Source organism: Rhipicephalus microplus, chromosome 1 (assembly GCF_043290135.1).
Source record: "Rhipicephalus microplus isolate Deutch F79 chromosome 1, USDA_Rmic, whole genome shotgun sequence".
Taxonomy (NCBI): Eukaryota; Metazoa; Arthropoda; class Arachnida; order Ixodida; family Ixodidae; genus Rhipicephalus; species Rhipicephalus microplus.
The window spans coordinates 229,401,795-229,425,513 of NC_134700.1; the positions used below are offsets into that span (position 1 = coordinate 229,401,795).

A 23,719-nucleotide genomic window follows, 5' to 3' on the forward strand; every position below is an offset into this window, starting at 1 on the left:
GCGCCACTGCATCGCCTAAGATCAAAGACAAAGTACAAGACAGTGAAGCAAACATCAAATGTTATTGATTTTATTGGAATAACAGAGACATGCCTATTAGTATGTAAACATACATATATATCCACATGTACAAGCTCGTGATCACACACATCCACACAAAGGAATGAGAGAAGAAAGGAAAATTTAATTCTTGGCATAACAGTATTTTCACACATGACAATTTTCAGCGGCACTTTCAACAATACCAGATACGTAAAAACGTGCAGAACCATATAACACTGTCAATCAAGCCATCGATAAGTTGATCTCGTTTCCGTAGTTTCTTTTCATTTTTTTCAACTGCGCTACGCTTTCAACTTAAAACGAAAATGTCCATGCTTGTAGATTTAATTTTCAAAGCAAGACATAAATATTGATTTTGTAAATCTACAAACCTCTAAAATACACACGCACACATACACATACAACTCGTTTCACGCAAAAGCATGACTTTCTTGACATTTTTTTTTTAATTTCCGGTGTTTTGCAGAAACTATCTTGTTTGCAACCACAGCTAATATTTGATCCGGAATGAGTGGATGAACATTACAGTGTAGCTATGACCACTGCGATGTACTCAGAGCAACAGATGAATAGTCCTTATCAGATAACACTTGAGTTTCGTCGTAATATGGTTCATACTGCAGACTTTCCTACTCCCAAATTTTCCAAGTATACAGCGCGGGCGATGTTCTATCCATGCCACTCCTTGTAGACATTGTGACATGTATGTTCCGTTTACGCACATTACGACGTGTATAATAGCTCGAAACAATTCATACATCGTGTGAAGTCCACTGCGCTATCATCAACGACAATGGCGGACTATGATGACACGGTGCAAATCCAAGATATAGGCACATCATTCATTTCTTGCGCACTCTCCACAAAAACGGCACCGAGAAAGCACCTCGCAAATAGTAAAATCTGCGGTCTCGTACTCACGTGGAGTCGAGGAACCGTGAAGTGGATCGTAAGGCAATGGGTACTCGCATCGTGTACGTAGATATTTGTTTCGTTCTTTGTACGTAGTCTGCACCTTAGGCTATTTGTCCAGTTCTACCCATTCTATGCAAGTACCGAACATAAGACAACTGCCTACTCAGCAGATAATATATACTGTACAAACGGAAAATATGTAAATTCGTTCGTAACGGCGATGGCTATACAAATAATTTTAACAAACGGCAGTAAAGAAAATACCAAAACAATTTACCTGAGGGGTATGCCATCGGCTAGAACATGTTACGCGGTTCGGTTTCATTGTCGGTGTTATATGTTTTCTACACGAATGGGTATGATTTTACTCTATACATATTTCTCACTTTCTAAAATATCATTGTAGTGATAATATAACTCATGCGGGAAGCGGATACTGTTAAGCAGAATTTTCTTAGAGACACACAGTGGGACCTTTCCGAAGACCCTCGGAAGAAGTGCGCCTGTAGTAAATCGCAGAGATTGAGTCGAAGCTGGAGCCTACATACGCTGTCAACGTGGACAGGCACTTAAGGCCCCTCCAGTGTAGAGTGTGCGCTTTAGACGATCTCGAAAAATCATACAAAAATTTTTATGGTTACTCTTATTGCAAGCGTAAAACATCTCTCTCAACTGAAAATGCTGTGACGTCTGAATCGAAGCAGCAACAAATCACGTTTTTACTTGCTCCTTTTTTTTTCGTAGCAGAGCGGCATTGAAAAAAACAACAACACGTGAGTTTTTTTTTAAGCTTTGGAAGGAAATACGATAGAAGACGTGAAGACAGCGCGACTTCTAACCAATACTCAGTCGCTATAAATGGTCGGTCATTCATCGTTGGCTCATAGCTGGAAGCATACTGACGAGAGCCTGTTGAAGCCTTTCAAGTGTCAATGTCGGGGACGTGCAACCTCAAGATGCCATTCCCGTGAAAAGAGTAATGAGCATGTCTTCGCCTACGTTGCTACGCAAGTTGCTCCAGAATCAGTAAGTATGAAGAAGTAATGGATGACTCCTTTGCATCCTTCTCTTCACACTACTCGAGTCTCCATTCTTTCGAGTCGTTTTATTGGCTTGCCTTTTTCTATTGCCAGGAATTCGCTTCTACTCGCAAAACCTCTTTCAGAATTCAGAATCCGGCGCCTCGTGCTTGTTTCGCTAGCACCGCTATCCTTCACGGAGTGCAGCGTTTCTCAAACTAACAAAAATCCATTCGTTCGTCGTTGCACTTGGAATGCTATCGTGACCCTTCATATTTAATGTTTCCTCCACACCTCGAGAATCTTTGAAATGTCCCCAAAGAACGAAATCTCCACTTGATATGAAACAAAAAAGGAAACAAGGTTTCAAAATACGCTGCCACTTTGAGAAAAAGTCGTGATGCTTATTATAAAAAAGCGCCTATATTTTTTTTCTGTCGTCCACGAAGCGGTTATTCATATGCATTGCTAGGTTTATTATGCGCATCCTTGTTATGTCTTCAGGGTGCTCGCGAGCCGTCAACATGAACACTATTCAAAGTGAATGCCATAAATGTCCATACGTTTCCTGGAATTCTCCCTACAGGAGTGCGACTCCTTCCTCTTCGACAACGTGTCAACGCAATCTAAAAGTGCTTCTGCTTCATAAAGCAAACGAAACAGAAGTATCAATACATGGCGCAGTGTGCAAGCGTGTACATATCGAGATATATTGCTTTGGGCTGTGCCCTCAGATGCTAAGCTGTGTGTGTTATTGGGTGCACTAAAGGTTTATAAATTGAGTTCACACCCAGTACTTACACGCCGTCTTAGCACGGGTTACTCGGATATTCACGATTTATCTGCTGAAGTTTCTATGAGCAACCGAGATTGCTTAACGATTCTGATACTCCCGTGTGTTCTTACCAGTTTGTTTAAAACCTCCTTGGTTTCTGCTTATCTCCCTTCCTCAATGATTCTCACTTTTTTGTCTCCCTTTACATCACCCCCATTGCAGGAGAGAGCAGGATATTTGTTTTCTGGTTAGCCTCTCTCTCTATGCACCGAATGGCGCTGGAAGGCAACGACAAGTTCATACGACGGAGCACGCATCGCTAGGAAAAGGTAAGAGTGTCGTACACTCGATATGATTTAATCCCCACGGCAACAACCGATTTTTAATAAACCTGTCTCTCGCGAGGAATCAAGGTGTCACCATGAAAAAAAAAGCAGCACCGTCTACATGAAATAAAAAATATTGCGGAAGCGCAAGCACGCGGGCTTACAAGTGGCTTCTTTGAACCTATATATAGATATTGAAGATTTAAGCGAAGGAGCTCGAGTGAGGCACTTCCGCGATTTAACTAATTTTGTGGCTAAACGCCCTTAAAGGTTGTTTTATCAGTTGTTTTGCTTTGTATCATTCCTAGCTGGGACTTAAGTGCACAACCATAGATGATTAGTTCTTTCCTAGAGGCTGTGTTTCTCGAAGCAAGCAGGCAATAAATCGAGCTTTTATGAACCAAACGGGCCTGACCACTTGTTTGTAGACGCTTTTTATTTTATGTTTACTGATGTTTGTCTAAGTTTATTGCAGTTTTCTTTTACTTCCCTCTCCTCTTTTCTCTTTCTTTCCGCTGTCTCTGTCCTCCTCCTGAAAGAGTAGGCAGACTTTGTGCACCTCAAGGGGGCAGTAGCCAGCTTGTCTCTCTCTCTTCTCTCTGTGTCTTTGTGCCTATGTGTATGCACACCAAATGAAATAGAGCCTGTCGAGTTTAGAAAATTCATGGTATTGTTTATTTCGAAAACATTGCAGAAATTGTCAAAAGAAGTCTTCTCTTTAATAAATTGGTGTGCGCAAATAAAAACAAGGACAACGAAAAGATGGGACAGGGACAGGCGTAAACTTTCAAGGTTTACTGAGGTCTTCTCTATTTTTTTTTCCAAGCCTGGAAACGTACCCTCCTTCGCTTAGGCTCGCTATCCCTCTATTTTGCTTCTTATTGCCAACCTGTATTTCAGTTAACATTAACCTCCAAGCTTATGCAGCAACCTAAGCGAATCATGATATAAGTAATAGTGTCTTTAAAGCAAATGGTATTACTGGTAATGACTTCGAGAAAGTATCGTTGTATATGCCATAAAAAGCAGTGTCTTTCCCACAATGATGCTCTGTAAAATTTCCGCCATTGTAACGCTATTCAGACCTGCGTAGTCACCAGCCTATAGGGGCCTACATGAACATCTAAGGGCAGACAGATACTGAACTTTATTGAGGTCCTGAGGAACACTACCTCAAGGACGTAGAGCAGCGGGCCGCTCCCACGTCAGAACGGGTGGGCCAAACCTCACCGCCACGTCGTGGGTCCTCTAGACAGCCCAGAGTTAATGTGAAAGTTCTGAGCTCCTGAGCGCAGAGCTTCATTCCTCTTCGGTCATGTGCCGAGAAACGTGTGATGAGGGGCACTGCCAGAGCATGTGGTCTAACGTAGATATGGCACCACAATCTGGGCATGTTGAATCAATGCTATCAATATACCGGCTCTGGGAACGAAGACTAGGGTACGGCCTGGTTTGAAACATACGGAAGGCAGATGCCCAGGCTCTACAAAGTTGCTTATGATTAAGGGGGAAAATCCTTCTGTCCGGCTGATAATTTTTGGTCACCTCCTTGAAAGTTAGGAGAACACCCTAAAGACCTTCTCTAAAGACCATATATAAGTAGCAGTGTCTTTAGAGCAAATGGTATTACTGGTAATGAATGCGGGAAAGTACCGTCTGAATATGCCATAAAAAGCAGTGTCTTTCACACATTGATGCTCTGTAAAATGTCCGCCATTGTAACGCTATTCTGGCTTGCGTAGTCCCCAGCCTAAAGGGGCATACATGAACATCCAGGTGCACGAAAAAAAAAAAAAACCTCAGACGTACGTGGGCATTAAACCCTTGTCCAGCTGCACCTTCGCTTCGTAGCTTCCACTCATTATCGCGTTGGTTTCGGCGCTGCTGTCGCATGTGGGAAACTCCAGTGAATGAAAGCCGTGCGTTCAATAAACACCTCGCACCACAGTGCATTGCACCGAAGGCCTCAAGCAGGGAAACGAGGCTAAGAATACCATTCGCTTTGAAACAAAGGGTTGAAGACACTGATTGACTTTATATTGAAATCATGCAATTGAGGATGTGAAGTTCCACGCTTTGTTACCTATTTCTCGTCACTCTGCACCATAATTGTGAAGAAACCCAATGGGTATTTCCTTCTTACGGTATTCGCTTACTAACCGTCGAGGACATGCACTTCCCACGAGAGTGAATAAGCTGCCCATGTGCCATTAATCTGTTCACACTTGCACAGCTTTCCGCTGACGTAAAAGTGTTTACCTCGGAAAAGCTAGACGCGTAATAAATGGCCAAACGGGCTTAGAGGAATAGACACTACAGAAAGACGCGGGCTCTGGGTTCAACGTCGTCTTCTTGGCATTCCTTTTCTTTTAATCAAATGGCAGGTGACAGCGTCCACAGAAATAAGAGCTTAGTGCCAGTAAGACAAATGGATGATTGGCATGAGAGTGGGAAGTGCATTAGGGACATGTAACCTCCTTTTTTTTTCTATACTCTTCCACTAAGCGTGATCAGGCACTCCCAGATGGCCTGAATGGCGACAAGTAAAACACAGAGCAAGACAGCAACTCTAACCAAGAACGGGGACACAGTAAGCTCAACTTCAGAGAGACAGCCGTTAAGCTCTTTTGGTAACTAAAGCTAAAACAAACAAGAAATGTTTGTCGTGAGTTACGGTCGCGATAAAGTAGCAAGGTGCGCTGATGTGGAGGCAGTTTTGTGTGCTTGTTTGCTTTAGTAGTAAAAGAAGGTAAGCAACGGTGTACATTTATGTTGGAGGATATGTGATGAGAGGAGTGTTGCTTGGCGTGATATCTGGTTGTGTATACAAAAGGGAACGAAAATGATATATCAAAACGAATACTGTTACCAGGTTACACAAATGTTGAAAAAATTGTTTTTCATGGCAATGCAGTTCAAACAGCACGAAAGTATATCAATTGTTTTAGTTTTTAGCCACGAGTCACAAGTAAAAGTTCTTGAAGCTAAAATGCGAGTATGACATATTGTATTGCTTCCCAATTTCTTTTTTTTTTTCATTTTTTTCCACTGTGGTACCTCTCCTTTGTAATTTCGATGATTTAGTGAAATTTAATGTGCTGCGGCTGGAAGTTCGCTTGTTGTACACTTTGTTAGCTCTTATACTATTGCAAAAAAAGACGGAGGAACAATACCCATTCATGAAATGAAAATGTGCGCGTTGTTGGTAAATAATTAACGACTCATATGACTTTTCAGTACGGACTACAACTAATGGTCAAAAGTTATACACTCAAGCGTTGAAAATATAGCTTAGTTGTGTAAAAAAAATTAAAATTCCAAGATTAAACTGGTCGTTTCTACGAAATAAATACAAGGCACGCACCAGTTGGTGACTAAAAAATACCGGTAAACACCAGAAAACGTTAAACATGCACATTTGTGTAAGTATACCTGCATTTTTATATTTTGCCTCTCATTAACAATGCGCCTGACGTGGCCGAAAATGAAACATTTTTAAGAGATTACGGTGCAGGTTCTAACGCCTCATTCAATGTATCAGCTTGTATAGGAATGAATATAACATTAGAAATAGAAAAAGTTGAGCAAAAAAAGCTGCACTAACGCTCTATTTTACAATCTGTCAATCTTTCTGCTTGCGAACTTTTCCTCTCTTCGACAGCAACTACGATAATTGAATTGTTGTTCAAAAATCAAATTTGGTTAAGCACACTTTAAAACACACACCCGCCACACATATGCGCGCGCTCGCACGCGCATGCATGCGCTTGTGTGCGTGCGTGCGTGTGTGTGTGCGTGTGAGTGCGCGAGAGTGTGTGTGTTTTTTTACGTGCTGTTTGTTGCAAGTTCGTCATACGTGCCTGATTTCTCACCGTGTTTCCGTCCTCCGGCTTCACACTTCCTCTATGAGCTTAACTTTTGAATTCACCGCACCTAACACATGCCTGACCCACTCTTTTGCTCTTCACTGATTGTCCGTGTCAAGCCTCACGGAATACACAAAACATTTGGGTTTGGTATAAGTCAAGAATTCTGTCCGGGAGCAGCCACCGCACCAGTTGGTGGTTCCCTTCGCGTAGCAATGCACGCGTGTCTTCCTAAAACTGAATTTCGGAAGCTCTTTTGGTTCCATGCCTGTAAGAGTTTCAGAATAAAGACAATGAAGTATAACATCGACCGTGCCTTTGGTTGTGAACTATACACTTTACAAAAGTAAGTTCTTTGAACAAGCATCTTCTTTGGTTGAAGCTTCTTTATCCATTCCATATGGTAAGTACAGAACCACGCAACACAAAAACGTGCCATGATCCATGATACAGCATACAAAGAAATAAACGTGTAGGGCAAACAAGGAGCCTTCCTGAATTTTGAGCCAGCGACGGCGTGTTGTATGTTAAGCATGCGCTCTTGTCGTGACAGAACCGCGAGGTTTTTATGAGGACTACCATCGCAGGAAAAAAATACCGCCCGTTTTTTCTCCTGACCTCCCGCGCCGTCACCAACACCGCGCCATAATCCACGTCTATAAATGATGTCCAACGCTCGATTCCAAACCTGTGTTAACTTCGTCCATGTCCGTTTTTGCCATTCGCTTACTACTTGTGTATTAATGTTGAGGTGCGAATCCACAGATATAAAACACGCGTTGGAACGAAAATAAACAGACAGGACGGATGTGTCGAAGAGAGGAAGTGTTATACGTACCATATATATGTTCATCAACCACCCCCCCCCACACACACGCATATATATATATATATATATATATATATATATATGTGTGTGTGTGTATAACAAAATCACGAAATCGTTGGAAAATTCACTAATGTACCGGTTATTTGAATATGACTATTGCAATAACATAATGAACCTCAGAAGTAAAGAAACCATGCCTCACAAGCCTACGCTGTTTTTTTTTTTATTCTTCCTGTGCGGAGAGACAGAAGGGGGAAGGGGGGAGAAGAAGATGCAATAAGAAGGATACATAAGTTCATACGATAAGTGATGTTGCGTTAGTACTCCTGCGTAGAATATCGCTATTTTCTCATCGCAAGCAGGAATGTGTAACTCAGTTCATAGAATTCGATGACAGAAGCAGATCAACTTTGTGCGCGATTTTTTTATAGTTGTAGTTAACACAATTTCGCTCGGCTTCCAGCCATTTTTTCTTCTCTGTCGAGTGCTTTTTTGCTGCACATATGTATGCGGACACCAGAGACAAAATAGTCTGTTTACTAGGCCATCTTCTCACGGTACGTGTAACTTAGCAGGGCTTTTTCTATTGTCATAAGACCTACTAACCAAATTTACTCTCGCAAAGAACCATAAAATTGTGAGAAGCAATAATAATAATAATAATAATAATAATAATAATAATAATAATAATAATAATAATAATAATAATAATAATAATAATAATAATATATTAATAATAAACCTGGTATTATGGACAAAAAACTAAGAAGACAAAAGTGTAGTTTTAAGTCATACGTTATAGGAAGTTGAAAAACACGTTTCTTTCAATATATTCATAATGGAGGCCACTACACCTTGAGGCATGCTCCGAAAATATCCCGCAGCACAGCCGCGGAGAAAAATAAGATATAAAATCGTCACCTACAGTAACACAGAACTGCTTCAACATATATAGACCACTCCTTAAAAGGACCAATAAAACAAGCAGGATTCTTTCTCTCATGAATGTGTAGTAATTCTTTCGAACCAATCCCAAGCACTTTCAATTCACGCAACAAGGTCCGATGTATACCAATCCATGATTACCGACTCATGCGTTAGCTTGTCTCACATGGTTGTCGCACCCTCGACAGGCCACTACCGTATTTATATATCGATTATTTATTATGAATTCTTCGATTCTGCACACGTGCTAGGTGTCAGTATAAACAGACATCTGCAGATGTACACGTGCCTGACCTTCGAGCTATAGATTACGCGTCAGCCTTTAGGCAATGCGTGCCGAGTCTCGCAGAGAAGTAGCGAAGCGGGGAAGCTAATGAAGGGAGAGAAAGAAGGTAGAGCAGCAAGAAAGACACAAAGAAAGAGGCTAAGCGGGTAAACGGATGAGCGAGCCAGCGGCTAGCACTGCGCCCTCTGGCATCGTGTTGCTATCATTTCTCTTACTTCTTGGCTCTCGGCTTGGAGACTTTTTTTTTGCCTCTGCCATTGATCATTCCTATCGTTTATTTTTGTCTTCAGAGTGACTATTTCTTTTTCTCTTCATTCCCTTCTTGTTAGCTTTCACATTACGTGATCGATCAGCTGGGGCAGACAGCGGAGATACAACGCTCGATGCCTGTAAATATGAAGGGAGAAAAAAGGAAGTGACACAGCATTAACGCCAGTTCCCCTGGTCGCTTAAGTGCAATACATAAACAGTTCAAGGAGCCGAGTGGTGATGTTGCTCATTTGAGGGTAGATGTGTCATGATGGAAGATTGGAAGACATGTGTATATGTTATTTCCGAATCTTCAGACTTTGGTAGTTGAGTGTGCGTGATCGTTGCAATGGTATTTTTATCTGCAGCGAACGAATTTTCTTATCTCTCCTCTCCTTTTCTTCATGCATCTTCTGAGTAGCGTAGACGCGACTTCTTAAATACCACAGCAAAAATAGCAGCTTCAAGAAACTCGCAGCGTCGTCCCACAAGTTATTTATAAATTTGAATCTCACTCACTCTACGTTCAATCCGTAGTGATGCGTCAACATTCGCACCTTTAGAGACGTCTGCTCAAAACGTGAAATCTTCACCCAGTGGTAGCTGACTTCAGGTTCCTTGGTGTGAAATGCGCTGCCTAATGGAGAGCATGTGCTCCCAGAACGTCTATCTTTATTAAAATATCCGTCTTTGTCAAGAAGTGTATATTTGTTTATATGGGGCCGTACTTCAAATCGTACATGGTAGAGTGTACTAACCAGTTCGTTTTGCCAGTTCTGGCATAGGGAACCGAGAATTAGGGAGTAACAAAGAAGCTCAAGAAATTGGGAACAATGAGGGCTGGAAGGGAAATTTATAGGTGTAACAAACAATAGGACATCAGAGAGGATCAGAGAACAGGCAGGTGCGTCCAATATACTTACATCAAAGGGAACAATAATGAACCTGAACACATCACGTCATGAGGAAAACAGATACCATATGTTCAGTCATAGTGAAGTCATGGATACCAAGTGATGGGATGAGTGGTCGACAACGACGAAGGATTCGTTGGAGCGATGTTATTAAGAACTTTCCAGGCATAAAATGAAACAAGATCACGCTGGAGAAGAAGCTTTGATAATTAGGAGATGTCTTCATCCTCACTGAGCTGTAACTATCAGATAAGCGATGATTACGAAGACGATAACACGAGGTATTCCTTTTATACAATAACTCGAATAGAGATGACGATATGCACGGTATCCAACGTAGGGTTTACAAAAGAGAAGTGTCAAGAGAAGGACAGGTAGAAGCTGATGAAGCTGAGCTACTTCGTTTCGTTCCATTTTTTAGTGACGCTGACTTTGTAGCACCGCCATAACCAATAGCGCACATCTTGATCATAAGTACCACTGAAGATGTGAGGATTTAGTTGACATCCAGATGACTGCAGGTGACGCCCATAGGGAATACTGCTTTGTCAGGCATCGTCGGGCATAGATGGCATGAGCGGAATCGCCCGGTTTTGCTGTTGCAAGTCTGGAAAAACCCAGAACATCCACCAAATATCAAGGGGTCGAGAAATATGGGGTGGAACACGAACAACACCGAGAGGAAGCCTTTACGACAAAACCATCATTGCTCCCTCCTTTTATTCCAGATCTCCGCTACCCATTATTTCCAGTACAAAAATACCTTTTTCTGAACTTACGTCTGGCGACACTTTATTTATGATTATTCGGCGGACTAATTGGGGCTCTGTGACTGCTCATGACGAATGCTGCCAGGTTACACAGAACGGCTACCTCAAGAGGCTCTCAACAGCATTCATTTGTCTTATTCGAAACGCAAATGATGCTATTTCACAGCATCGTTATACGGCTTCGCAAATGAGACAGCTGGACTTAGGTTTTGGGCTTGCAATCTATATAAATTTTTGCATAGCTTGAACCGCGGGGAGAGAGCGCGTTCACGTGAAACATGAGAAGAAAGCATTGTGCAGTTACTTCAATGGCGCAGGCAAGCATTCACAGCTGAAAAAAAAACAGAAGAAAAATGCATTTCTACAGGCTCTCCGAAGAACAAGTGGCGTTTAACATAGATGACCTGCTTTCCAAAATGAGCCTGGCCATCGTTACAAAGCAATCGCCGGAAACAAGGATGAGAATTTAATCACTAGTGACCCATTGTACTGGAAGACATCATTGTCCTCCGCATCAGAGCTCACTGGAAACTTAAGTTCTGGAGTATTGTCTTGTGCTTCGATAGTTTTACGCGCACGAAAGCAACACACCACAACTTCGATGCCACTTTAACATTTTCAATTTCGTACTGCAAATAAATTTGTGGAGAAATGGTTTTGTTGAAGTCGTTCTTAGGGATCAGGAAAATGGCCATTACGCATTTTTATAATCTCGTTTAAATTAAAGCTTGCAAAGTTATTTATTTATGCGCTAGGAAGAGAAACTGGCAAATACCCATGTGCTCCTCAGATCGTCAGTGTGATCGTCAGTGCGAAAAGCTTCAGGAACGAGCTTCTGCAGCTTAAAACGGCAATTAGAGTTTCTTAAAAAAAGAAGTCGTGAGGAAGTATGCGTAGTGCCATGTACAGTAAGTTGAAGTGTAAAAAGAAAAAAAAGAAGTGGCAATAGAAACAGGAAGTATTCCCCAAAAAATACCCCATCAGCAGACATGGTCACGCATCACTACATTATTATTGTGACAAAAACAGTAAAGCGGGATCCTCATAGTGTATTTTTTATGGTTATGCAAGCGCTGTATTTAATTTGAGCTTCTTATTATATGTACATGTTTTGTCCCACGCTTCAGTGCTGATGCATTTCAAGATACAAACTTAGCGGATGGTTTCTAAGCATACCAGGAGAAACAATATTAGAAAGAATAATACTTGAAATAAAAGGCTTTAAGAAACTGCAAAAGTCTCTATGAGGTTATCTCACAGTCTAGAAAGTGAATTGAGTGGAAAGAAGCAGCCCCTGAGGTCAACCAAGGAAAAGTATTTGGTCCAAAAATGAAAGATGCCTCACAAGGGATGCTCCCTTCAACTGCGCCTGTGTGAAAATGTGGCAAAAAAAAGATGTTCTGACAGAAAATTGTAGATCACAACCCCAGTCCAACGTTCATGGAATGGCGCATCATGACTGAAACTAATGTGCGAAGCTCGGGTATTTCTTGTTCACCACCCGAACAGGCGAAGCGACAAAAGCAGAGGTTAGTTATGTTTAGCACAGCTGACCAACATTCCGACGATAAGCGGGACTGGGGTATCAAGGGTGGGATGAATGAGTGAAAAAGCACGTTCACTGGTACCTATTTCCTCATCTCTTTAGAGACTGAACGACTGCGCAAAGTCATTAACTCTCCCTAGTAAGGCCACAGTGGAGTTAAAGGTTGAATCTATAAACGCTGATTTAAACAGTTTTGTAAACCCTTACTATACATTGTTGCACCACCTGGTTCAGCACTACCAAAGCTACGGGATGTAAAAAGGCTACACACTTGCGCATAAAAACGTAGTCTCCGATTTGTAAATGTCTTAAAATTGACAGGGTTGGCTAAAATAGGTGTTCGTTCGGTATATGTTACACCCCATTTTTCGGTGATATGTTTATTTTTCTTCGCATTTATTTTGTACGCATATAGTTATTTGTGTCGGTTACCACAGATAACTGTCGTTACATAGCCCTGCCACGGTGATCTAGTGACTAAGGCACTCGGCTGTTGACCCGCAGGTCGCGGGATCAAATCCCGGATGCGATAGCTGCATTTCTGATGGAGGCGGAAATGCTGTAGGCTCGTGTGCTCAGATTTGGGTGCACGTTAAAAAAAGTGCAGCGATGGTGTAGTGGTTAGAGCATCCGCCTCGCATCTAAGAGGTCCGTGGCTCAAATCCCGGTACCGCGCAGTTTCCAACCGGATAAAAATATCCGCATGGTGATGGAACTGCATTTTAAGAGGCCTGGGGTGCGGTCTCACCGGTAACCACCACCGCGAACGCACTCCCTCACCAGAGAAGGATTGGCCACCCTGGTGCAGTATCTGTCCGCTACCACCCACATGCATACGTCAAATAACTCGCGGCCCTCAGTCCCCAGCAGCTGCGAAGCAACTGACCACGATGGCGGTCAGATCTGCAACGCAGCGGATGGTACTAAGAATCTCTGCATCCGGAAAGGCCATCATTGGAACCCGAACTTGGCAACGTGTAACGTTAGAACCTTATTTAGTGAGGGAAGTCCACCTGTATTATTGGAGGAGCTAGAGGGTGGTAAATAGGATATAATAGGGCTCATTGAGGTTAGCAGGCCAGATGAGGCCCATACGGTGCTACAGAATGGGGACGTCATTTGCTATCGTGGCTTGGCTGACAGAAGAGAACTGGGAGTGGGGTTTCTAATTGACAGAAACATAGCTGGCAACATAGAGGCATACGATAGCATTAATGAAAGGGGGGTAGGTACCGTAATTCAACGGAATAAAAGATAACAGATGAGGTTGTGCAGGCTTACGCGCCTATATCCAGCCATGATGACGCTTCAGTTGAAAGCTTCTATGAAGACGTGGAATCGGCAATGTGTGAGGTAAAAACACAGTATACTATACCGATAAGAGACTTTAATGCAAAGGTAGGGAAGAAGCAGGCTGGAGACCAGGCAGTAGGAGATTATGGCATCGGTACCAGAAACACAATAGGAGAGCTACTAGTAGAATTCGCAGAACGCAATAATTTACGGATTTTGAATACCTTCTACCGAAAACGAGGAAACCGCAAGTGGACATGGAGGAGCCCTAATGGCGAAAATAAGAACGAAATAGGCTTTATATTAAGTGCACAGCCAGGCATCGCGCAGGATGTGGAAGTGGTTGGCAAGGTACGATGCAGTGACCATAGAATGGTACGGTCTCGAATTCGCCTGGACTTGAAGAAGGAAGGACAGAAGCTAATACGCCTGAAGCCAATCAATGAGCTAGCACTGAGAGGGAAAGTACAGGAACTTTGAGTCTCGCTTCAAAACAGGTACTCGGCTCTTAGTGAGGAAACCAAATTTAGCGTAGATACAATGAACGATAATCTGACGAGTATCATTATGGAGTGTGCAGTGGAAGTTGGAGGCAAGGTAGTTAGACAAAACACTGGCAAGCTTTCCCAGGAAACGAAGAATCTCAATAAAAGCGTCAAAACATAAATGTCTCAAGTACAACAGACAAAATTGAACTGGCAGAGCTTTCAAAGTTGATTAATAGGCGTAAGGTATGCGATGTAAGAAGGTATAACATGGAGAGAATTGAAAACGCTCTGAAAAACGGAGGAAGCGTCAAAGCAGTGAAGAGGAAACTTGGGATAGGCAAAAATCGGATGTCTGCAAAGGGACAAAGAAGGCAAAACAGCTACCAATATGGATAGGATAGTTAAACTGGCAGAAGAGTTTTACAGAGATCTGTACAGTAGCCAGGACACCCATAGCTTTAATACTATAAGAACTAGCAGTAATCCAGATGACACCCCACCAGTAATGATAGAAGTCAGAAAAGCTTTGGAGGGCATAGAAAGAGGCAAAGCTGCTGGTGAGGATCAGGTAACACCACATCTGCTGAAAGATAGAGGATAGATTGTGTTAGAAAAACTAGCCACCCTGTTTACGAGGTGTCTCCTGATGGTAAGAGTACCAAAGTCTCTGAAGAGCGCTAACATCTTAATACATAAGAAAGAAGATGACAAACACTTCAAGAATTACAGGCCGATCAGCTTGCTCTCTGTATTATAAAAGCTATTTACAAAGGTAATTGCTAACAGAGTTAAGAAAACATTAGAATTCAATCAAACAAAGGAACAAGCAGGATTTTGAACAGGCTACTCAACAATTTACCGCATTCATACTATCAATCAGGTAATAGAGAAATGCTGAGAATATAACCAACCACTGTACATAGCCTTCATTTATTACGAGAAGGCGTTTGATTCAGTAGAAATATCAGCCGTCATGCAGACATTGCGGAATCAGGGCGTAGATGAAGTATATACAAACAGTCTGGAAGAAATCTACAGGGGATCAACGGCTACCTTAGTGCTTCATAAAGAAAGCAACAGAATACCAATCAAGAAGGGTGTAAGGCAGGGGGACACAATCTCACCAATACTATTTACCACATGCTTACAAGAGGTTTTCAGAAGCCTAGAATGGGAACAGCATGGGTAAGAGTTAAAGGAAAGTACCTTAGTAACCTGCGCTTCGCCAATGACATCGCATTTCTGAGTAACTCAGGGAACGAATTGCAACTGATGATTACGGAGTCAGACAAGAAGAGCAGAAAGGTGGGTCTTAAAATTAATCTGCAGAAAACGAAAGTAATGTACAAACCTCTGAAAACAGCAACGCTTCGAGATAGGTAATAGTGCACTTCAAGTTGTAAAAGACATTGTCTACTTAAGGCAGGTAATAAACGTGGAGCCGAATCACGAGGTTGAAGTAACTAGAAAAAAATGCCGCCATATCCACGAAGTGAATGATGATGCGTGGGCGAAGCTCCGGAGGTAAACCTGGTAAACCATGAATCCTCCGTACATTTTGCCCACTCGATTTTATTGCAACGTCCCCCTAGCGTACGTCGCCGCACTATATCGAACGATGACACGCGCCATATGTGGCATCATTCCTATTTTATAACACCTCGCATCTTTCATAATCAACTACACGTACCGCCGTCTAGTTTATAACATCTTGCATCTTTTGGACGGACGGACGGACGGACGGACGGACGGACGAACGGACGGACGGATGGATGGATGGATGGATGGATGGATGGATGGACGGACGGACGGTTGGGCGGATGGATGGATGGATGGATGGATGGATGGATGGATGGATGGATGGATGGATGGATGAATGGATGGACGGACGGACGAATGGACGGATGGATAGGGCTGTACCCTTTAGATCGGGCGATGGCTAGCGTAATACTTAGAACTGAACGAGAGGTGGCTACATACAGGGGACGCACAGCCCACGCCTTAAGGAGCTTCGCTCCTAAAATAAGAATGGGGTGGAGCACATTTGGCAAGCACTCTCGAATTACGACAGGTAGATTGCTACTATCCCCCAAGAGGAAGGTATATAACAGCTGTATCTTGCCGGTACTTAGCTACAGAGCAGAAACCTGGAGACTTCCAAAGAGGGTTCAGCTTAAATTGAGGACGACGCAGCGAGCGATGGAAAGAAAAATGGTAGGTGTAACCTTAAGAAACAAGAAGAGAGCAGAGTGGATTAGGGAACCAACGGGGGAGAAGGATATCGTAGTTAAAATCTAGAAGAGGAAATGGACATGGGCCGGGCATGAAGCGCATAGACAGGATAACCGCTGGTCATTAAGGGTAACTAGCTGGATTCCCAGAGAAGGCAAGCGGGCTAGGGGGAGACAGAAGGTTAGGTGGGCAGATGAGATTAAGAAGTTTGCGGGTATTAATTGGCAGCAGCAAGCACAGGACCGGATGAACTGGCGGAACATGGGAGAGGGCTTTGTCCTGCAGTGGGCGTAGTCAGGCTGATGATGATGATGATTATGATGATTAAAAAACCCCAGGTGTTCAAAATTTCCAGAGCTCTCCACTACAGCGTCTCTCATAATCATAAGGTGGCTTTGGGACGTTAAACCCCACATATCAGTCAATCAATCAACTCTAATTACATGCCGGATGGCTGCACCCATGCAGAAGTCACTACCCGCTTTGATCCGAACCTGCTCCTGCTACACGCCCTCTGCGTTTACAGCGGTAAATAAAAGGTGAAATCAGCCAATCGTCTTGTTTCACCTTACTTGGAGGATAAAGCATCAGGTACGTTTTGTCGTTGTTAGCGAGATATGCTGCTTGCTTAGCCGTACCTGCTAATCGTAACGCGCCGAGGCAGAGCTCGGGCAGCTTCGTCAGACCAAAAATGCAGCATCTCGAACTTTTGGACATGCAGCCTTCCACCGAGTTCAGCATGCGTCACATTTTATTTCAGTGGAAAAAAAAATTGGCAGCATATCCACGCAGTGAATGATGGAGAGTGGGGCGAAGCATTCGTCCGTCCATTCGTTCTTGCTTCTGTCCGTCCATGCGTCCGTCTGTGTGACCGTCCATGCGTCCATCTGCCCGTCCGTGCTTGTGTCTGTTCATGCGTCCGTCCTTGCGTTCGTCCTTGCATCCGCCCCTGCGTCCGTTCTTGCGCCCATCCATGCATCTGTTTGTGTGTCCGTTCGTCCATCTATTCAACGCTCCAAGTACCACCATCTCGCATCTTTTCATCATATATTCCCCATATAGAAGCACCGCCATCCAGCGGACATTCCAAGGACTAAACGAAAGGTGGCACACACACACTTTCTTACGGCTTGCGCTTCGGGTCTTCCCACCTTCAACCACCTCGAGTTCATGGTATATACCAGTTCACTGTATTCATGGCACTGCGGCCCAACGCTCGCTAAACCTTTCTAAAACCAAAGAGCTTACGCCCAGCGAGTATAACGTTGCAACCTTTTCCTGTCAGATAGTGCTCAATGTACATGCCAATGGCTGCTAATGGGAAATAAGAGACAGGAGAATTCGGCTTTTACTTTCTTACGGCTTGCGCTTCGTATCTATTTTCCACCTTTAACCACCTCGAGTTCATTCATGGTATATACTAGTTCATTGTACTAATGGCACTGCGGCTCAACGCTCGCTAAGCCTTTCTAAAACTAAGGAGGTTACACCCAGCTAGTATAACGTAGCAACCCTTTCTTGTCAGATAGTGCTGAATGTACATGCCAGTGGCTGCTAATGGGGATCGCAGCGTGCGCGTTAACTAAGTGCCGAATGCTCCTGTCTCTCATTCCCTATTAGCAGCCATTGGCATGTACATTGAGCACTATTTTTTATTGTTCAACAACGCATATAAGAAATCTCTCACCGGCACCACCTTGGAGGTCAAAATGTTATACTTGTTACATACTACGACGGCTACGAGGAACGAACAGGTGGCGTTATAAAAAGCTTTGCCCCTAAAAGAAAGAAAGGGAGCATTGCAGCGGGAGACGCGAAGGAACGCGTCGAGGAAGGAGCAGTCATACGAGGAAGCTAAACAGCGTCGGAGAGAAACAGTCACCATCCGTGTTCCCTATGTATTTAGTTCCCCTTAAAGTGTATAGTTTATTCTAAATTTAAACAATTGCACTTGTGCTTATTATTTACCACTCACTTACCATTATGACACGTGTGTATACCGCATAAGTAGTATCGAGTGAGTCTCCGCAACGCTATATCTCCAAGTTATGAAATTTTTTGAAAAATCCAGTGCTGCAGTGGTGACCCGGTGTAGTCACTTGTTTCACAGTTTTACTCTATTTTGAAGTTAATAAACCAGCCATATTACTGCAATGAGCTTGCACAAAAATTAAGCGTGTAGGTGCCGTTATAACAATGAGGAGATACGCGGCGCAAATAAATACATCTGAAAGAGCTAATAACCTTTCCCAATGGTTGAGGGGCGCTGTAGCCTCCACAATACTGAAGAGAACTTCTGAAACGGAGTATAAGTGTCCGCTCCTCACTGGCCCATGCTTCCCATGCAAATTCTGCACACGCTTTTGATTATTTTATCATCTGCGTATGCACATAATCAAAACCAGGGTCAAGGCAATGTTAAGTGTATGTAAACAGAGCTAGTAATCCTAATGAAGTAGAGCGTCCTCGGCGACAAAACAGGATGGTAGTTCGTGCTTCCTCGGCAGTGTCGACGAACGCATGGGGCCGTAAAAGATGTGGGACGGCAAACTCGTCGTGCTAGTCTGGACCTGAATAGCGCGGGTCACCTGCCTCAGAGCCACTTAGCGCCACATTTGCAAGTGAAGTGGCGTGGCTTGTGCGCCGGGCACGGGGAAAAATATGGCAGCGCATAAATTCATATGCATTAGCACGAAGTGCAGGTGAGATATATCAGAACAAACTATCCTTTTTTTTGTGTTGTATAGCCTGTGTCACGACGGGTTTGTTCATTCTCTAATAAAAGCTCTCTAGAAGGCCACAGTGGGTGGAAGACAAGAAACAGAAAGAGAATACAAGGAAGAGGCAAAGAACACTATTTATAGAAAATTGTTCTGCGGCACAAAAGAGGCTTATTTCTGCAGCCCTTTAGTGAGCACAGCGCAGCGTCTCGGGAAGCTTTACTTGATAAGGAGTACCTAAAATATTCGTTTTCTACAAATTTTATATCATATCAAAACAATTTGTACGTCGAATGTAAACATCCGACAGGTGTCTCTCTGGTTGGGTATCATAACTGGGAAATGATTTAAACTCTAACCAAAACGTTTGTGAAGAAACCCGACGTTTTGGAACCGACTTGGTTCCTCCTTCAGGGAAAACTGGGTCTACGTAGCAGCAGCGTCTTCAAAGCACTCGCGGAGTGGTTAATAACCCTCTCTCTCTTTATCTCTCTCTCTCTCTTTTCGCCGTGGAGAGCGGTTAATGTTTTGGGCTGTTCACTGTATATGAGGGGGAAGTATTTTTAAATTAAAAGAGAAAAGTAAGCCCCATAACTGTCTCTAGGGGGGAAGACACCTCAGCAGTAGCTCTCGAGGGATGGGGCTAGAGAATGAATTAAAAGAAGAGGATTAAAAGGTAAAAAATAAAGAGAGAGGAAGGAGAGAGCGAGGCGCGGGGACAGTGAACGACGGAAGTAAGGAGAAGACAGGAAAGATAGAGACGACTGCAGGAGTCCGGGGACGGGGCACCACTGGCGAGAGCTCTTGTCGGCGTCAGGAGATGGCGTAGGGCTAATCCAGTCGGCCAGAGCTACGCTGTCGTCGTCGTAGGGAATCGGCGTCAGGAGTTGGCGTAGGACCAGCCCAGTCAGCCAGAGCTGCACTGTCGTCGGAGATCGCGAGGGCACAACCGGTCGGCACGGAATCCAGCGAGTGAGTGACCTTCACTGTATATGCCATGTCTCGAGTAGTAACCTTCTCCTCCAGTTAATCTCGCTTTCAAGGATGGTCGTTGCTTCGAACTATCCAGTGGTACAACGTCTCAGCATGCTCAGCGCCTGCGCTGCACTCTTAGCTGAGCTTCCACACCCCTTCGGCGTGTTGCTTGAGTCGTTTCGGTAGGTTTTTTGTCTCGCCGATATACGAAGAAGGGTACTCGGCGCACGAGATCTTGTAAACGACACGGGAGATCCTGTTCATTGTTGGGCGGTTTTTAGGGCAGGAGAGGAGGCAGCCCTGCGTACACGAATGCACGTGCGCGATGCAAACCCTTTGTTTTTTTGAAGATCCGTGCGAACATCTCGCTGATTATTTCGACGTATGGGACCGGTACGCATTTCGGAGGGCTGCCAATTAATGCTGACAGGAATTTCTGTATTCTCTGTTTCGCTGCATGGCGGGTGGCGGCTCGAATGACGTTTTTTGGGTATCCATTTTCTATGAGGTCCAAAACTACGCGGGTCTCTTCTTTCTTTCGCTCCGTGTCATTGGAGCATATGGTCTTAGCTCTCTGGAGTAGCGTGGTCACAACTGAGACCTTGTGGCAGGTGGGATGGGATGAGCCATACTGAAGGTAGCGGCCGGCGTGCGTTGGCTTCTTGTGAACGGAGAACTCTAGGCAGTTGCACTTTCTTGCCACCTGGACGTCAAGAAAGGGCCGGTAGCGGTCACCTTTACACTCGGACGTGAACTGTATGGCTGGGCGCATGGAATTTGGATGCTGTCTGAAGTTTTCAATTTCAGATGTCTTCATGGCGCAAAAGTGATCGTCCACATAACGAAGAAAAAGCTTGGGCCGCGGCGAGAAGGAGCTGAGTGTTTTCTCTTCTATGTGATCTATGGTCAAGTTTGCCATCGTGACGGAGACGGAAGCTCCCATCGTGGTTCCACTGTTCTGCCTGAAAATTGTTCCTTTGTAGGAGAAGTACGTACTAGACATGCAGAATTCCAGTAGACGGCAGAGATCGTAAACTGCCAAAGAAGTCCTTTCACTCAGGCTTGCGTCACCCTCAAGCGCAGCACGGGCAGAGGACACAGCTAAGAGCACTTGTACATTGGTGAACAATTAAACGACGTTGAACGAGACCAGGCTTTCGTCATCGTCAATGCTCATCTCTGACGCTAGCTGCGTGAAGTGGCTGGAGTCACGGGGACATGAGTTGGTGTCTTTCGGGTTAGGGGGGGTGGGCAGAATTCGGTGTACAAAAATCAAAAGGGTTCGGCATGGAGAGGTAGTGAAGTCTACAATCGGTCGGAGGGAGATGCCAGGCTTGTGAATTTTTGGTAGTCCATAAAAACTTGGTGCGGATCCGTTACAGCGGATTAGTCGCAGGTTAAGTGTTTTGAGATCTGCGTAATGCTTCAAAATTTCCGCGAGTGGCTTGTCTAGCTGTGCCTGAGAATGCTTCGTTGGGTCCTTTCCAAGCTTTGTGTATGCGTCTTCTTCTAAAAGAGCTGAAATCTTCGAATCGTAGTCTCCGCTGTCCAACACCACCGTCGAATTGCCCTTGTCGGCGGGCAAGATAACAATGCTCAGATCGTGTTGAAGTATCCGATGGGCCTGGTTCTCCTCTGCGGTCAAGTTCTCTTTCTTTGTAACACTAATTTCGAAAGAATTCCAATTTATTTCAGCCTAATTTCTTCTCGGGTGCTCGGCCTCACGCTTTGGGCAGCTTCCTCTACAGCTGCGACAAGTTTCGGTAGACGGTGTGTCGTTGATATGTTATAGCCGTGTAGCTTTGCCAGAACGAAATTTTTCCGATCAGTGATTGAACGAGATAAAAGAATGGTGACAAACATGGTATTTTGGATGCTTTGGGGGAACTCCGGTCCACCAGGGAGGAAATTTTCGTATTCTGCGTGGTCCGGTGCTTTTTTCGCCATCGATGCCGCAACGGAGATTCCGAACGCGTCGACAGCAGACATCAATTCAGTGATGCGGGGCTCAAGCTGACGTTTGGCAAAGAACAGGTCACATTCTTTTTTCCGTATAGAGGCGTTAATTTTATGAAGGTGGGCGTTGATCAGTCGCAGTTCATCTCTTGTGACGACATCCGAGCCTTCAAGAGTCGAGACAGGTCGTTTTAGGCGTAGGTTTCAAGGAAGAACTTTCCTTTCCTTGCAGGTGTGGTTCAAGTCAAGATGTGTCTTGAAGACAGAGATAACTTCCTTAATGCGTATGTAGCACTTGACGCACTGCGTTGTATCGTGTCCGAAGTTTTCGCTGATTGACTTCAATGTAAACATTCGACAGATGTCTGTATGGTTGGGTATGAAAACTGGGAAGCGATTTAAACTCTACCCCAAAAATTACTTTGAAGACGCCGCTGCTACGTAGTCTCAGTTTCCCCTGAGGAAGGAACCAAGTCGGTTCCAAATCATCGGGGTTCTTCACAAACACTTAAAGGCGAAGCTTCTTAGGGTCGAGCAATGTCCCCTGTCCATCGGCGTGAAACGCTTGGCACATACCCTCAGCTAGAGTAGGTATGTTCCACAGGGAATGCGAGATGCGAGATGGCGGTACTTGGAGTGTTCTCTAGCAGGACGTACAGACGGATGCACAGACGGACGCACGGACGGATGGCCAGACAGACTAGCAGACGGGCGGACAGATGAATGGACGCGTGGACGGACGGATGTAAGAACGAATGAACGGACAAGCTGAAGGCTGCTTCGCCAAACTCATCATCATTTACTCGGTGGATATGTTGTGATTTTTTTTGTTAGAGTTTAAATCAACTCTCAATTAGTACGTTGTTAGCAGCCTTCCGAAGAAGCGCTGAATGCATTTTTTTGAACATGAGAGTGTTTCGTTCCGGGGTTTCGCAAAAATTCATTTACCTAATTCCAAAAAAATGCTATCAATCGGATGGTAAAGAAAGTTCTGTCAACGGGTGTCGAATCCACGACCATTTGGTTTGCGGCAACAGGTGCCGGACATGCTATTCACTGCGCCACAATCATACACATTGGAGGTTTTACAAATACGCCTTTTATAACTGACACTTTGCACTCACAGTTATTTTAATTGGCGGGTGTTGTTTCCCTCTAGGAGTGGTGAATTAAGTACTGTATCATGACCGTGACCTCCGTGATTAGTTTGTGCAATTCGTCACAGCTACTGGTACGCTTCATTCGGCGCGTTTACGATGGAAGGCAGTTTTGTCAACGCTCTAACACAGCGCAAGGTCATAGCCTCAGCGAAAGCATGAGCTTCGCTGCTACCATCCATTCATCCCGAAAATAGCTCGGCGTAACGCGTCTGCCTCACCTGGCTGAAACATCGCGTTCCCCGTTACACTCACCCCGATGTATTTCGCGAGTGAGCTACAGGATAGACGACGCACATTGCGTTCTCCGTAGTCCAGACGAGCTGTTGAATCACTATTTAACATGTTGCATGATGGCCACTATAGCCCAAGTCCTGTTTGTAACGCTTTTCTGG

General features: G+C 44.2%; 1 protein-coding gene across 1 annotated transcript; it reads right to left on the reverse strand.

Annotated features, from left to right (window-relative positions):
- Nucleotides 1-20,488: 20,488 nt before the first annotated feature.
- LOC142767051 (uncharacterized) lies at nt 20,489-21,130 on the reverse strand. Its single transcript, XM_075868274.1, has one exon. It carries the CDS (start codon nt 21,128-21,130, stop codon nt 20,489-20,491), a length of 642 nt encoding a protein of 213 aa, XP_075724389.1.
- Between the last annotated feature and the right edge of the window lie 2,589 nt (nt 21,131-23,719).

Excerpts from the sequence above, each read along its gene's own strand:
- LOC142767051 (XM_075868274.1), bottom strand. The coding sequence starts at position 21,130 with ATGGCAAACTTGACCATAGATCACATAGAAGAGAAAACACTCAGCTCC.